The sequence below is a fragment of the Dendropsophus ebraccatus genome, chromosome 5, assembly GCF_027789765.1.
Source record: "Dendropsophus ebraccatus isolate aDenEbr1 chromosome 5, aDenEbr1.pat, whole genome shotgun sequence".
NCBI lineage: Eukaryota > Metazoa > Chordata > Amphibia > Anura > Hylidae > Dendropsophus > Dendropsophus ebraccatus.
In genome coordinates this window covers 22,885,108-22,900,266 of record NC_091458.1, presented here as the reverse complement: position 1 = coordinate 22,900,266, position 15,159 = coordinate 22,885,108, and the positions used below count along the sequence as shown (strand labels likewise).

Sequence of the window (15,159 nt, the reverse complement as noted above, 5' to 3'; positions counted from 1 at the left end):
CAGGCATAATGGGAAATGTAGTTTTGCAACAGCTGGAGGGCCGCAGTTTGGAGACCCATGGTGTAGGCTGTAGCTTAGTTTAAAGAGATGGGTTCTTTTTTTGAAGGTCTTGATGGTGGGTTAGAGCCGGATTTGTCGGGGTAGTGAGTTCCAGAGTATGGGGTGAGCTCAGGCAAAATTTGGAGGTGTTTGTGGGAGGTAAGTACAAGGTTGAGGCACAAACAGAGGTCATTGGAGGATCGGAAGTTGCGTGAGGGATACCAGGTCATAGATATATGGAGGGGACAGGGTGTGGATGGCCTTGTATCTCATGGTCAACAGTTTAAACTGAATTTGTTGGGAAATGGGGAGCCAGTGAAGGGACTGGGACAGTCGAGAGGTGAATTAGTCGGGCAGCAGAGTTGAGGATAGACTGAAAGGCAAAGGTGTAAGATGGAAGGCCAGAGAGGAGGATGTTGCAGTAGCCCAATTGGGACATAATGAGAGCACGTACCAACAGTTTTGTTGAGTCAGGGTTGAGAAAAGAGGATTTGGGAAAGGTGGAGATGGCGGTAGGTGGCTCCTAGTCAAAGATGACCCCAAGACAGCGGACTTCAGGGAAAGGGGGACAGAGAGCAGCCCATGAATCTGACAAATTAGATGGAAGGAGGGGGAGCAAGATGGGGGGAAATATGATTAGTTCTGTTTTGTCCATGTTGAGTTTTAGAGAGAGGGAGGAGAAGAAGGAAGATATAGCCTGATAGCCATATGTCCATTAACTATATAACAGAAAAAAAATAATGGCTACCATATATCCATCAGCTATATAACAGGAAATAAGTAATGGGCTACTCTGTCTCCTTAAGTGACCATGGGCAGGGTGCTTGGAACGATTTGGTTAAAGTAAAATTCATTTGGACTGTAATCCAGCCTAAGTATCAGCCAGCCACCCCCTACCCCATCCTTTTGGATAATCTATGGAGTGCATCCACAATGTAAACCAACACTGTCTATAAAACACTCATAAAAGCCACCGAATGATCAACTGAAATAACATTTTGTGCACTGACTCTATAAAGTTTATACGTGGTAATGGTAGGACATTCCCGTTTTATAGGGATATAATGATCTTTGCTCTAAATGCATGATTTCTTAATGTTAGCCAAGACAGATCTCCAGTAATGGTAGCCTGGCATATCCTGTATACATTGTAAGTGAAAGGCTACAGATATTAAACTGCTTATGGATTTATAGGTGGGCAACGACATCAAACATGTCTAATTGAATCAGGGTGGCTGGGTGTTCTCTGTGTTCTGTTAGTAAGAAGCTGAGGTTGATGGTTATGGGCTTGGCATTTTCTCCGACACACATTTTATTCATTACTAGAGTTTGGATTGGCTCATGGAAGATATGCAGTCTACAGAGATGGGCATGGGGAGAAGAGCCAGCAAGTAATGTTCTGCTATGAAGGACAGAGCCAATAAAAACATTTATACATGAATGGAGCAGACTTACGATGGGGTGTTTATATATATATAATATCCTGCAGTGTAAATCATATCAGGCTAATACAGTAATACTAATGGATAGACTTATAGTATGTTGTAGTGGCATACAGCCACAGCCGGGGGGATATGGGGACTGGAAAAGGGTTGTTGTTAACTTAATTAAAGTAGCACTTGCTCCAGAGCACTACTTTAACTAACCCAATGGAAACTGCTTGACTACTCTACCAATAAAGCAAGAGAACTGACGACTGCCTGTGTTGAAAGACAAACGACTCGAACGGCAACAATCTCCTCCGTGGAATAGGAGCGACGGCAGCAGACCGCTGCTATATGCTATGGGCTGCCCGGACGATCTAGCGATTACCTGGGCAGCTCACCGCGGCCCCTCCCGCACTCACCCGCTTGCTGCTGCCGCGTGTAATAGCAGTGGTAGCGAGAGCGAGCGGGCATCGAGGAGCAAAGGAGCGCTAATCGCTTTAGTCATTCAGTCCCAAAGCAAACAGATACTGTACCTTGTTACCGACCTATACTGTACATGCCATATACAAGCAGTGGACCCCTACTCTGGGACACTGCACTAGCTTAGTAATAGACGTTGTCTATCACGGACGGGGATTGTTTACTGTAAAAGTAGTGAGTCTATGAAACTCTTTGCACATGACATTGTGATTTATATTATGATTTATATTAATTAATTATATTATATTGTTTTTAAATAAAAATATATAGGTAGTAGATTTATAGAGATGGGATGCTGATGCAGGGAGTGTCATAATTTATGCAATCCATATGACCTCATACTGACCTTTATTGTCATGACAAAGAGAAATAATGTTTGTGCCAAGTAGAGTGTTAGAGAGGGGTGGATGTTATAAGGTAAGAACTCCTGCAGAACCTCTTTAATCTGGAAGGCACCATTGCTTTGTGAAGAATGTGAACAGACACTTGCATTGAAATGAGAAAAAAAGAAAAGTAATCGTCAAAAATACTTGATTGATTTTTTTCAAAGTGTTTTGACATTTTTTTTTTCTCGCTGGGAACAGTCTTCAGGCAATTACATCTAATGACAGCGAATTAAAAGAAATCATTTTCCCCTCAAAATGCGCTGGAAGGTTCTTGGAGATAAGAGCCGACGGGGGGCAAATACAACCCAAGTGAGATGTTCAGAAAATGGGAAACGTAGCTGCTTTTTTTTTTTTTCCTGCTTGTTAAAAACACCATCAATTTGTAGCTTTTTTCCTGTGCGTCAGCGCTTAGTGGTAATTTCCTGTCTGTATGACATGTGAGTAGACATTTTAAAGAGGAGAACTGCGGCAGACACTGGAAAACAGTAGCAAGATGGGTAAGTATGCATTAGCCATGTTCCTTGAACCCACAGCAGCATCTTCAATTAAGACTAAACCTTAAGGCAAAGTCAAACACAACTTGTACGTCTATGATCGCTCAAAAGTGGCTCTGTGCACTGCTTTTTCACAACAATTAGTGTACCACAAGAAAAATGAAATGGATTACTTATAGTGACTTGCAGTAAAGAAGATTTTCTACTAACCGAACAGATGCAGAACACTCTCTGCAGTGCTGCTTAAAAAAGGCACTGATGCAATTTTTTAAAAGAAGAAATCAACAGGGGTTGTGACTGCAAGCACTTTTTCAATAGACTTTCCTAATTTTTTTTTTTTTTTTAAACATTTTCTATGTTTAAATCAAAATTATACAAATGGCCACTAGGTGCCTCCCTTTACTGCATATTGACATAGCAGAGAATCCTTGGAACACTCGCATTGTATGGTCAGCTCTCCTGTCACACAGCACCACAACCTTTTTAAGCACAAAGTGACATTATACTGACTGAGTTGTTGCATAACAAAGAACATTGTCTCCTGGTAAGCTGCAGAGCTGATAATAAAATTGATAAATATTAATATTGATAAATATTAAAATCAACTAATATACAACCTGCATGCTGAACAGGGGTCTGTCCTTGTGTGAGTGCACAAAGGATGGGGACTTCCTGTGTTTGGTCTCTTTTTTTTAACAGAAAAGACCAAATATCAGCATGCAGGGAGCATGGAGCACAATCTGGATGTTTATATTACATTGATTTCAACATTAACCCTTAGAGGACCGGGCCAATTTAAATTTTTGCTTTTTCGTTTTGTCCTCCTTGTGCTTAAAAGTCCATAGCGCGTGCATTTTTTTCACCTAGAAACCCACATTAGGCCCGAGCCGGATGTGTGGCCCGACCTTGGTTTTTCCCTTGTCATTACATTTATAGGGCCACTTAATATGGTGGTTTTGGTGGTCTCCCTAAAGGATATTTGGCTAGTCCTGTGTTTTAAGACTCTTAAATGAGGCTCCACAGGCTCTTCTTTTGCAACTGCATTGAGTGCTTTCACTAGCAGCCGGCAGTGTTATTGTTTGGCTGGTCTCCCTGAGATCAGCGATCTGTTTCTCTTATTGATTTGAATGGGCCCTGTGTAATACTTAATTTTACCAGTGGTGACACTAGAGAAAATAAACACTGTCTGATTTTCCTCCATAATAAATCTGATCACAGGGGAACCTTTTTTTTATTGTCAAGGGATCTAACAAGTAGGGATTGTGTAAGTCGAGTATATTATAGGATTTTTATATATATACATAATTACATAATGTATAAGTGAAACGATCAAGTCTTGACTATGATATTCTCTTACCAGTCTCCTCTATCGAAGTCCTAGCACTCCCCAAGCTCCTGTAGCTCGTCCTGTTTATGGAGCTTTTACTATTGGAAGCATCTTTCTCAGTTTGATCATTTTACCTAATAGCGTTCTGTATGTTCCTGCTCTCCCCCCCCCACCCCACCGCCTTATACTTCCCCTGATTATACACGTTGCTGAAAGCACTATTTATGCAAATAGCGGAGACTCAGCTTGAAAAGTCTTTTAATAGAAAGGGAAATGAGGTGCTTTATGCATTAGGTTAAAATAAATTAATTGTTTTGTCTAATTTATCCCCTGCTGACCCACTTTTACTTACTGATCAAAGTGGACCCTTTTATTTAGCAGATTATTTACATATTCCAGGCATAAGCCAGCGGAGACTTTTAATAAATGTATTCCCAGCGGACCAATAGCCTGTGTCCTGGTTATATCCAGTGCTGCTTACTGGTGGATGGATTACCTCTCCTGTGTACCATCGCCTGTACATGTACTATGGTGCAATTCAAATACCATAGAGCAGTGTTTGTCCACATTGCCTTTATATATTTATCTGGGACTGGAATATAGTCTATAGAATCCATTTGGTAGAGCAATGTATGGGGGACATGTAAATGTAGAATAGCTTTCAAACATTAGCATACTGTGCTCAAAAAATGCCCTACTCTGCTTAAAGGGAATATGTCACTAGGTTTCTGCGGCCTTAAATGAGGCCAGCATAAACTAGTGACAGAAATGCTGAACAGAACAACGTATTACCTACATCATTCTGTTCAGCCGTTCTTCTAATATGCAGGAGAATAGGATTCTTGCCACACCCCTCACCCCACCCCCCAGCTGCTGATTGACAGTTGACTGTCTGTAGACAGCACAGATAGATAACTATAACTGCCTGTGAGTGGAGTGTCCTGGTGCTCATGAATATCAAGGACCACTGAGCTCACACACATAATAGAGAGGACTACTTATTGACCATGTCATTCAGGAGGATATGTCTGGATGCAGCTGTAAGTGATACATCATCCTACAACATCAACTTCTCTGTCACTAGTTTATGCTACCCTGAGATAGGACACCATAAACCTGCTGACAGAGTCTCTTTATTAAACAGTACTGTTGAAGATGTGTATTCTTTCCAGTCTGACAGTGCTCTCTGCTGCCACCTCAGTCCATGTCAGGAACTGTCCAGAGCAGAAGAGGTTTTCTATGGGGATTTGCTACTGCTCTGGACAGTTCCTGACATTGACAGAGGTGGCAGCAGAGAGCACTGTGTCAGACTGGAAAGAATACACAACTTCATGCAGGACATACAGCAGCTGATAAGTACTGGATGACTTAAGATTTTTTTTTTTTAAATAGAAGTTTTCTTAAGAGTACCTTTAACTCCTTAGATGTCAGAGGCAATAGCATTTGTATTAAGATCACATAGGAACAATGGTTTACTGTGGCAGCAAGGGATCTAACAAACATTCCGACTTTGATAAGTAATATCTAATAGGCTATGTTATTTATACAATATACATAGTTATATTATTTATGCGGTATATGTAGCTATACTTTTTATACTGTATACATAGTTATATTATTTATACGGTATACATAGCTCTTAGAGATGAGCGAACCGGGTTCGGGTTCGAGTCGATCCGAACCCGAACGTTCGGTATTTGATTAGCGGGGGCTGCTGAACTTGGATAAAGCTCTAAGGTTGTCTGGAAAACATGGATACAGCCAATGACTATATCCATGTTTTCCACATAGCCTTAGGGCTTTATCCAAGTTCAGCAGCCCCCGCTAATCAAATGCCGAAAGTTCGGGTTCGGATCGACTCGAGCATGCTCAAGGTTCGCTCATCTCTAGTAGCTATATTATTTATACGGTTTACTGTACATAGCTATACTATTTATTTGGTATACATATCCTTATTATTTATACAGTATGCTCCAAAGTTTTACCAATAAAAATACCGCTCATCCAGGTAAAAGGAAGACCTCATATGTCACCGGCATAATAATAATAATAATAATAATAATAATAATAAAAAAAATAATAATAAAAAAGTATGTGTCTTAGAATGTGAGAATGAAAAGCAAAAAAATAAAACCGCCACATAAGTGGTTAAATGTAGTGAGCAGGCATACAAGCTAGTGATACAATGTGTTCTTTTTGAGGAATAGCAGAATAAATGCCTTCCATCTCTCCTATCTTGATTTTGCAAGGATCAAGAATATGAAAATCCATCATGTAATTTCATTGAAGAGGAGCATCTACTGCCGCTCTTACAGAGAGAAAGAAAATTGAATGAGACAGCAAGATCAAGTGCGGCAGCCACCCGGCAGCCGGTCATATCTATAACACAAGAGGAGGAGAACGTACCCCAAATATTTATTCACATCCAGACTCTCCGAGCCGGGGAAGTTTTTGTAAGTAGTAGCTCAAACTTTGTAACGTACCGGTAATGTATAAATCATGTGCTGAAGATACAACTTTCTTCTTAAAGGGGCTGTCCAGGATAGAGTATAAAGTATATACTTTTCTTATATTATTAGTAGAGATGAGCGAACCTGGAGCATGCTCGAGTCGATGTGAACCTGAACCCGAACTTTCGGCATTTGATTAGCGGTGGCTGCTGAAGTTGGATAAAGCCCTAAGGCTATGTGGAAAACATGGATATGGTCATTGGCTGTATCCATGTTTTCCAGACAACCTTAGAGCTTTATCCAAGTTCAGCAGCCCCAGCTGATCAAATACCGAATGTTCGGGTTCGGATCGACTTGAACCCGAACCCGGTTCGCTCATCTCTAATTATTAGTGATTTCTGAGTTAAAGGGGTACTCCTATCTTATTGTGTTATTGTTTAATCATAGTATAGGGGATAACAAGATTATTGGCGAAGATTAGAGATGAGCGAACATCAGATGTTATCTGAACCCGAATAGAGATGATCAAACATCGGGAATTTTCAGGTTCGATCGAACTCGAACCTTCATCATTTGATTCCTGATTCCTTACCGTTCTGTGGGGAAGGTGGAGACAGCTCGAGTACCGCCTGGAAAACAGGGATACAGCCTAGGTGATAGACTGTATCCCTGTTTTCCAGGTGGTACTCGGGCTGTCTCTACCTTCCTCATGGAATGGGAAGGCATCGGGAATCAAACGACGAAGGTTCGAGTTCGATCAAATATTAAAATTCCCAATGTTCAATCATCTCTAAACCCGAATGCTCTGCCTTTGATTACCGGTGGCTGAAGAGGAGGGAAACGTGTACAACCATGGGCCATAGGCTATATCCATGTTTTCCAGGACTTCCAATGGCCGCATCCAACTTCTTCAGCCATCAGTAATCAAATGCAGAGTGTTCAGGTTCAGACGAACCCAAGCAGGCTCGAGGTTGGCTCATCTCTACCAGGGATCTGATTGCCAGGTTCCCGAAGATCCTGAGATAATTGTTCTTGGCTAAAGTTCCATTTGTTCTCAATGGAGCTACCCAACATTCCAGGTTCTGAACTTGGAAGATATTGGTGGATCCTTAGAAAATGAATGAAGCAGAACACCATCCATTCAAAGGACAAGCTTGTACCCATTCTCGATGGGAGTCCCAGTGGTAGGATCACCACCGATCAGTTTGTGATTTCTTATCCTATGCATAGGGGACAACTTCCTTAGATGGGAGTATCCTGTTAAATTCCCCTGTGGTGATTGGTTAATCCAAATCTGTATAACTTTCTGACACCAGTTGATTCAAAAGCAAATGGTTTTTGTTGGAGTTCCCCTTTAAATGATGTACTGCATGAAACTTGAGTGAGTTAACACAACCCTTGACAATAAGCTTGTTATTGTCTGCTCCTGCCTGGACCTCTAGTCATCAACTAGATCAACTGTATTGTCTTTATTTTCTCTGAAGCGCCACCACAGGTGGATTGAAGCATTACACATTGGCCATTCATTCCAATAAATTGTCTTTGTTAGGGCTGTGGTGGTGTTCCATGTTCAAGGCTTCCGCCACACCCATTCTCTCTGCTCTTCTCCACCTGTGTACGCCATAGCCGCCTGCTTTTCAGCCCCCGGGGGTGCTTTGCCACTCCATGGTCCCACGTTCTGTCTTCCTGGCTGGCACACACATCCCCACCTCATAGGCTGGGCGCGTGTCGGCTATCACAGATTTAAAGGGACAGTATGTCTCTAATTGGTCATGTGCTCCTAACGCCTTTCCATAAATCCCAGACTTCGCTCCATGGTGCGGATACACAACTCCAGTCTTTACAGTCTTTGTAATGAAGGACAGGACAGGTCCTCCAAAGTGAAAGACCCTCTTAGTAACTGTTTCCATTTTGGCCAAAGATGAAAATCCTGAAAAGAGAACCCTCCCCATAATTCAGGGTATATAAGTATTTTTTGTCAAAATTGCAAAACCCCTAAAAAAAAAAAAAAAAAAGTTGGTCCAATTTGTCATCCATTCTCTCTTACAACGGAACGTGGCTCTGTTAGCTTTGCTCTTTTTGATGAATCTTTTTGTTCTTTCCTTTTTCTTTTTTTTCTTGCCGTTTTTTCTTCTTCTTCTTTCTGGAGATAAAACAGGTTTTAATCTTTTCGATGCCATAAGATCTCATCTTAATTCCAGGCGTTTGTAAAATGTAATTTACCATATGGAATTAAAATGAAGTTAAGAGATACGTCTGGGCTCTTTTCTCCAGGCAATGGCTTACATTATGCAATGCAGCTGAGTAAAGATGAGTACGTTGGATATGAATTAGCCGGCTCGGGATAAGTGTCTCTGATCTGCAGTTTCCAATTAAAGTCACTTTTTGTGCCTCCGTCGCCATTTTTTTTGGAATATTTTATTTCTGATCTTTAACTCTGCTTTGACTAGATAATTATAATTGTATGGGCCCATTAAATTGCATCACTATGCGTGTTTGACATTGAAATGCTTTTATCCCAGAATGGAATGTGATTAAAGGAACAGCGCCATACACTGATCCTGGAAATTGTTTTACCTTACTTACTCCTCGTGAAGTGTTAGGAGAAAAAAAAAAAAAAAAAGACAAAAAACAATCACACAACTGAGAAGCTGCCGAATCCCAGGAATACCAGCATAGCCTGTAACCGGAAACCTACTGCATATCTGTAGAAACTGAGATTTCTGACTATGGCCTCATTTAAAGGGAACGTGTCTTGAGAAATCCTGTTTTAATAAATTTTTTAAAGAATTTTTTTTATTTTATTTTACTGTCTATATTCTGAAATAATTCTGCAATCTTGGGGTTTTCATTCTGACCACTAAGCCTAAAACTAAGCTGAGACTTCCTGTCTGTGATCACTGCTGTAAAGCGATCTGTTTAGTGTTACAGCAACAAGTGTCACTGGTAGATGGCGAAGACAATCGATAAAGCTCACAGCTTAGGGCCCTATTCCACTGGACGATTATCGTTCGCATAATCGTTAACGATTAACGATCTCAATTGACCGCTATTGCGAAAGACCTGAAAACGTTCACTCATTTCCATGGAATGATAATCGTTACTTATGATCGTATTTGCGATAGTTTTTTCTTCGCTATTTCTTCGCTATTGTGTTCGTATCTATTGCGAACGACCGAACGATGTCTTATTCAATGCGAACAATTTGCGAACGTTTTGTGATCGAGCAACGATAAAAATAGGTCCAGGTCTTATAAAGCGATCAATGATTTCTCGTTCGCTCGTTAATCGTTAACTGTATTTCAACCGAACGATTATCGTTTAGATTTGAGCGATTTAACGATAGTCTGAACGATAATCGTCACGTGGAATAGGGCCCTTAGCCTCTGCCTTCTTATGGATTGACCTCTTCAAAGGTCATAGAGTATGCTCAGTAATTAGAGATGAGCGATGATCGTTCGGCATTTGATTAGTGGTGGCTGCTGAAGTTGGATAAAGCCCTAAGGCCAGGGGCGGATTAACTTTACCATAGGCCCCGGGCTGTTCACCAAGCCTGGGCCCCCCACCCCACTGTAACTATGGCAGCACTAGCCTGGCGTTCATAGTACAGGACAGATAATGTCATGATGTCCTGATTTGTGCAAAATTGCCAAAAAAACTGTGATTTTTTTGCAAATCATGGTGGAAGTGTAGCCAGGAGACAGTACACCACTGAAAGTATAAGTCTTTTTGGGTGGTCATGGGCCCCCCAGGAGCTCAGGGCCCCGGGCTGCCGCCCGAAACGCCCCTATTATAATCCACTACTGCCTAAGGCTATATAGAAAACATGGATATAGTCATTGGCTGTATCCATGTTTTCCAGACAACCTTAGAGCTTTATCCAACTTCAACATCCCCGCTAATCAAATGCCGAACGATCAGGTTCGGATGATCTCGAGCATGCTCGAGGTTCGCTCATCTCTATCAGTAATGTTTCCCCTTCCTGTCAATGGGAAAAGTCCTGGCTATTGTTGTCTATGTCCATGGGGCTTGCTTTAAAGCATATCAGATAAGTTCAGTTCTATTAAAAGCAACTGAGGCAAGATGGCTGCCCCCATATTAATGCATGAAAGGTTCAATTTAAAAAAGTACAGACATAATCTGTCATTTAGTATGAGGGAAGCAGCTCTAGAGTATGATTAAGCTTTCCCAGAACTCTGACCTGTAAGTTAAGGCCCAATGCCTGGTGTAAGTGAGCGCAGATCTGCTAGCAATCACTTAAAGGGAACCTGTCACCCCCCGTGCCGGGGTGACAGGCTCCCGACCCCCCGTTAGAGCCCCCTATACTCACCTAATCCTGCCGGGTCCCGCTTCTGGAGGTGGTCGGGTGATGAAGATCTCAGCCGCTGCAGCCCGGCGCGCGCTGAGAGATGAGTCCAACACCCATAGAGAATGACAGGAGAGTCCAGCGCTCCGTCATTCTCTATGAGCGTTGGACTCATCTCTCAGCGCGCGCGCCGAGCTGCAGCGGCTGATATCTCCGTCACCCGACCGGATCCAGAAGCGGGACCCGGCGGGATTAGGTGAGTATAGGGGGCTCTAACGGGGGGTCGGGAGCCTGTCACCCCGGCACGGGGGGGTGACAGGTTCCCTTTAAGCAATCACTTACTGAGCCTATTAGACCATTTGATAATTTTGCAGCAAAGGCTATATATACATATATGGATATAGCAAGTCCTTAAATACAACAGTGACAGAAAGAGACTTTAAATTACTTCCTATGTAGAGGACTGGAGTGTTTTCAGGGTCCTACACAGGTCACACAGGGACAGAGTCCCATAAAAATAAAATGAAGCCACCCTCAACTGGTGCCCAAAGACGCAACTCATCCTGGCACAGGTACATAGCAGTGCAGGACTTGTAGTATCACACTATACTGTAGAGAGGAGATACTATACACACACAGCAGTACAGGACTTGTAGTATCACACTATACTGTAGAGAGGAGATACTATACACACACAGCAGTACAGGACTTGTAGTATCACACTATACTGTAGAGAGGAGATACTATACACACACAGCAGTACAGGACTTGTAGTATCACACTATACTGTAGAGAGGAGATACTATACACACACACAGCAGTACAGGGCATGTAGTATCACACTGTACTGTAGAGAGGAGATACTAGACACACAGCAGCACAGGACATGTAGTATCACACTGTACTGTAGAGAGGAGATACCAGACACACACAGCAGTACAGGACATGTAGTATCACACTGTACTGTAGAGGGGAGATACCAGACACACACAGCAGTACAGGACATGTAGTATCACACTGTACTGTAGAGAGGAGATAAAAGACACACAGCAGTACAGGACATGTAGTATCACACTGTACTATAGAGGAGAGATACCAGACACACACAGCAGTACAGGACATGTAGTATCACACTGTACTGTAGAGAGGAGATAAAAGACACACAGCAGTACAGGACATGTAGTATCACACTGTACTATAGAGGAGAGATACCAGACACACACAGCAGTACAGGACATGTAGTTTCACACTGTACTATAGAGGGGAGATACCAGACACACACAGCAGTACAGGACATGTAGTATCACACTGTACTATAGAGGGGAGATACCAGACACACACAGCAGTACAGGACATGTAGTATCACACTGTACTATAGAGGGGAGATACCAGACACACACAGCAGTACAGGGCATGTAGTATTTCATAGCCCATAAGTGTAAAATAATAAACTGTATACATACCTGTGTACACCCCCATGTGTTTTTCTAGCTAGTGACCTCTGCAGCCAATGAAACCTCAGAGCCAGTCTCTGCAGTGACAGGCCACTCAGCCAATCACTGGCTGCTTTGCTGTCCGGTCTCAGGCTGAGCGGCCAGTCACTGCAGAGACCAGCTCTGAGGTTTCAGTGGCGGCAGCGGGCTAGAAGCTAGAAAAACACATGGTGGTGTACACAGGTATGTATACAGTTTATTATTATTATTTTTTTTACACATACATCAGCTGTCAGCTTGGCATCACTATTACACATAGTGTTGCACGGTCGGCGTCCAATGATTTTTCATCATATTGGAAGACAACAAACAGCCGATGTTTGTTCTATCGGCTGATCCTTGTCGTTATTACATGGAGTGATAATGTGACAAATCGACCGGTACTAGGGCCTTAAAGGGGTTATCCAGCATTAGAGAAACATGGCCACTTTCTTCCAGAGACAACACCTCCAGTACCTTTCTTTCAGAGACAGTTTGATGTACTGTAGGTTTTGCAGATCAGTTCCATTGAAGTGAATGGAGCTCAATTGCAAACCTCACCTGAACTGCTGTCTCTGGAAGTAAGTGGCCATTTTTTCCTCACACTGGATAACCCCTTTAAGGCTATGCAGACAAGGGGATTATGACTACATATCTATGCAAATTTGGAGTTTTTGATATCTGGGCAACAGCCTCTGCAGTGATGGAAGACATACTTGGTATAAACATCCTGTACCTGTGGACACATCCTAGGAAGAAGGAAGCAGCATTGAGTGGCAGGAACTAGAAGCTGTCAGAACAGCAGCAGCAGCAGGGCGTCAGGGCGGATTATAGTTTTCATTTGTATAGTACCCTGACTTTTTTAATTTTTTTTTTTTTTTTTTTTTTGAGGATGGGAATACCCCTTTAAACCTTTTGGCCTTCAGTTGTGATAATATAGAATATCACCACTGAGGAGTAAATGTGAATTACAACAGAAAGGTCATATTCCTGTGATATATGGAGCTATCCGCTGTACAGCAAAGGACAATATAGATCATGCTGTACAGAACGGGAAATTACAGACTTAACAAGATTCCACTGTATATCCTGAATGATGAAAGTGCAGTCTATCAGAATACTGTATCATATAGATATTACTTACCTATCCCTAGATACCGTTTTATTTGTTCATGGAGTTGATTAAAAAGAGAAATCTAGAAACCATTAAGTTCAGACCAGAGGCGTCACCAGGGTCCTAAAGTCTGTTACTATTTTCTGATTGTAATTTTAACAATTTAATTTATTATAGGGGCGCTATCTTCTCTGAGCTGTTTTAGCAGCATTTACATATACATAGTTGCCAACAGTCCCGATTTTGCCGGGGCTGTCCCAATTCTGAGGAGATAGCCCCAGCAAAACCATGTTCCGGGTATGTCCCGGGAAGCTCCGCCCCCCCCCTTCCAGCGCGAGTGCTGTCACTCATGCAGAGCAGGAAGAGGAGTCCCTGGGGGACTAGAGGAACTATACTGATGAGGTAAGTATAGCTTTTTTTGTTTTAAATACAGATGAAGGGACAAGAGGATGCTGAAGGGGGTACTGGTATGATGATGAAGGGACAGAAGGAGGATGAAGGGGAAAGTAGTATGATGATGGAAGGGCAGGAGGATGAAGGGGGTAGTAGTATGATGATATGGGGTGCAGCTGCATCATATGGGTACAAACTACCAGTATGTACAGTCAGTCAGTAGAATGCTATCTCTGAGTCTCAGCCTGCTCTGAGTGGGATAATATACTGGGGACCTGAAAATGGGGTGTGTAATATACTGGAGACCTGAAACTGGGGTGTGTAATATACTGGGGACCTGAAACTGGGGTGTGTAATATACTGGGCACCTAATACTGGGGTGGGTAATGCTCCTTTTTTGTTGTTCTGACTGTAAATTCTAACTGGAAAATTTTGAACCTACAACCATGATAGGCCACACCCCACCGAGACCACACCCACAATAAGCCATGCCCTCTTTTTAACGCTAAAGTGTCCCTGGAAAGATTTTAAATGTTGGCAACTATGGATATATGCTTTACAGCAGATGATAATTATTATTAAAAGTGGAGAACCATTTAAATTTATATACTGCAGTATGACTTGACCTCCAAAAGGGGGTCTCCAAGCTTAAAAAAACATTGCCGTTCACCCCCAGAAACAGCGCCACTCTTGTACACAGTTTGGGTGTAGGTTTTGCAAGTCAGTTCCATTGAAGTGAATGGAGCTCAATTGTAATACCACACACAGCCTGAGGACAGGGGTCGCGCTGTTTTTGCAAGAAAGTAACAGTTTTTTATAATCCTGAAAAAAACCTTGAAGCCTGGGTATGGGGACTGTGCAGCGAATGGAGCTGAAGGGCTGCTGTAATACTATACAGGGTTAAACTAGGACTTCTGCTGTGAACAGAACAGTTGATAGAAGACATTTGGAATCTCAATTTTAAAAAAAGCTATTTTTTGTTTAAAAAAATTCTTCAGATCTTGACATTTCGTAGCCCTTGTTTTTGTTTTCTCCGCATTCTGCTCCTTCTTATTAAATAAAGTACTTTGTTAAGAAGTGGAGGAGCCCGCTGACCTCATTAAGACTAGAGGGTCAGGAACTCGGCCTGCAAGGTGCCATGGCGGCTTTCAGATAAATTTTACAACAATCCCCGTCTTAACCCACAAAGAGAAATATACGCGGCCGTTCTTCACTCAGCCGAGATCTAAAAGTTTATCTTAATTATTGGATGTAGAACAAAGGAATATGGT

The 15,159-nt window shown here is 42.2% G+C and overlaps 1 protein-coding gene across 2 annotated transcripts in view; it reads left to right on the top strand.

The window, feature by feature from the left end:
* LOC138793426 (cyclic nucleotide-binding domain-containing protein 2-like) overlaps positions 1-15,159 on the top strand; it is a 149,764-nt gene that overhangs the window by 115,995 nt on the left and 18,610 nt on the right. Inside the window, exons 13-14 of one of the 2 annotated variants that reach the window (XM_069971992.1) lie at positions 6,403-6,606; positions 9,126-9,325. In XM_069971992.1, coding sequence (XP_069828093.1) covers positions 6,403-6,606; positions 9,126-9,137 — 216 coding nt within the window. In that variant the 3' untranslated portion in view covers positions 9,138-9,325. Of the gene's footprint in view, positions 1-6,402; positions 6,607-9,125; positions 9,326-15,159 lie in introns of those variants that run through there. The other variant, XM_069971991.1, reaches the window with a different exon arrangement.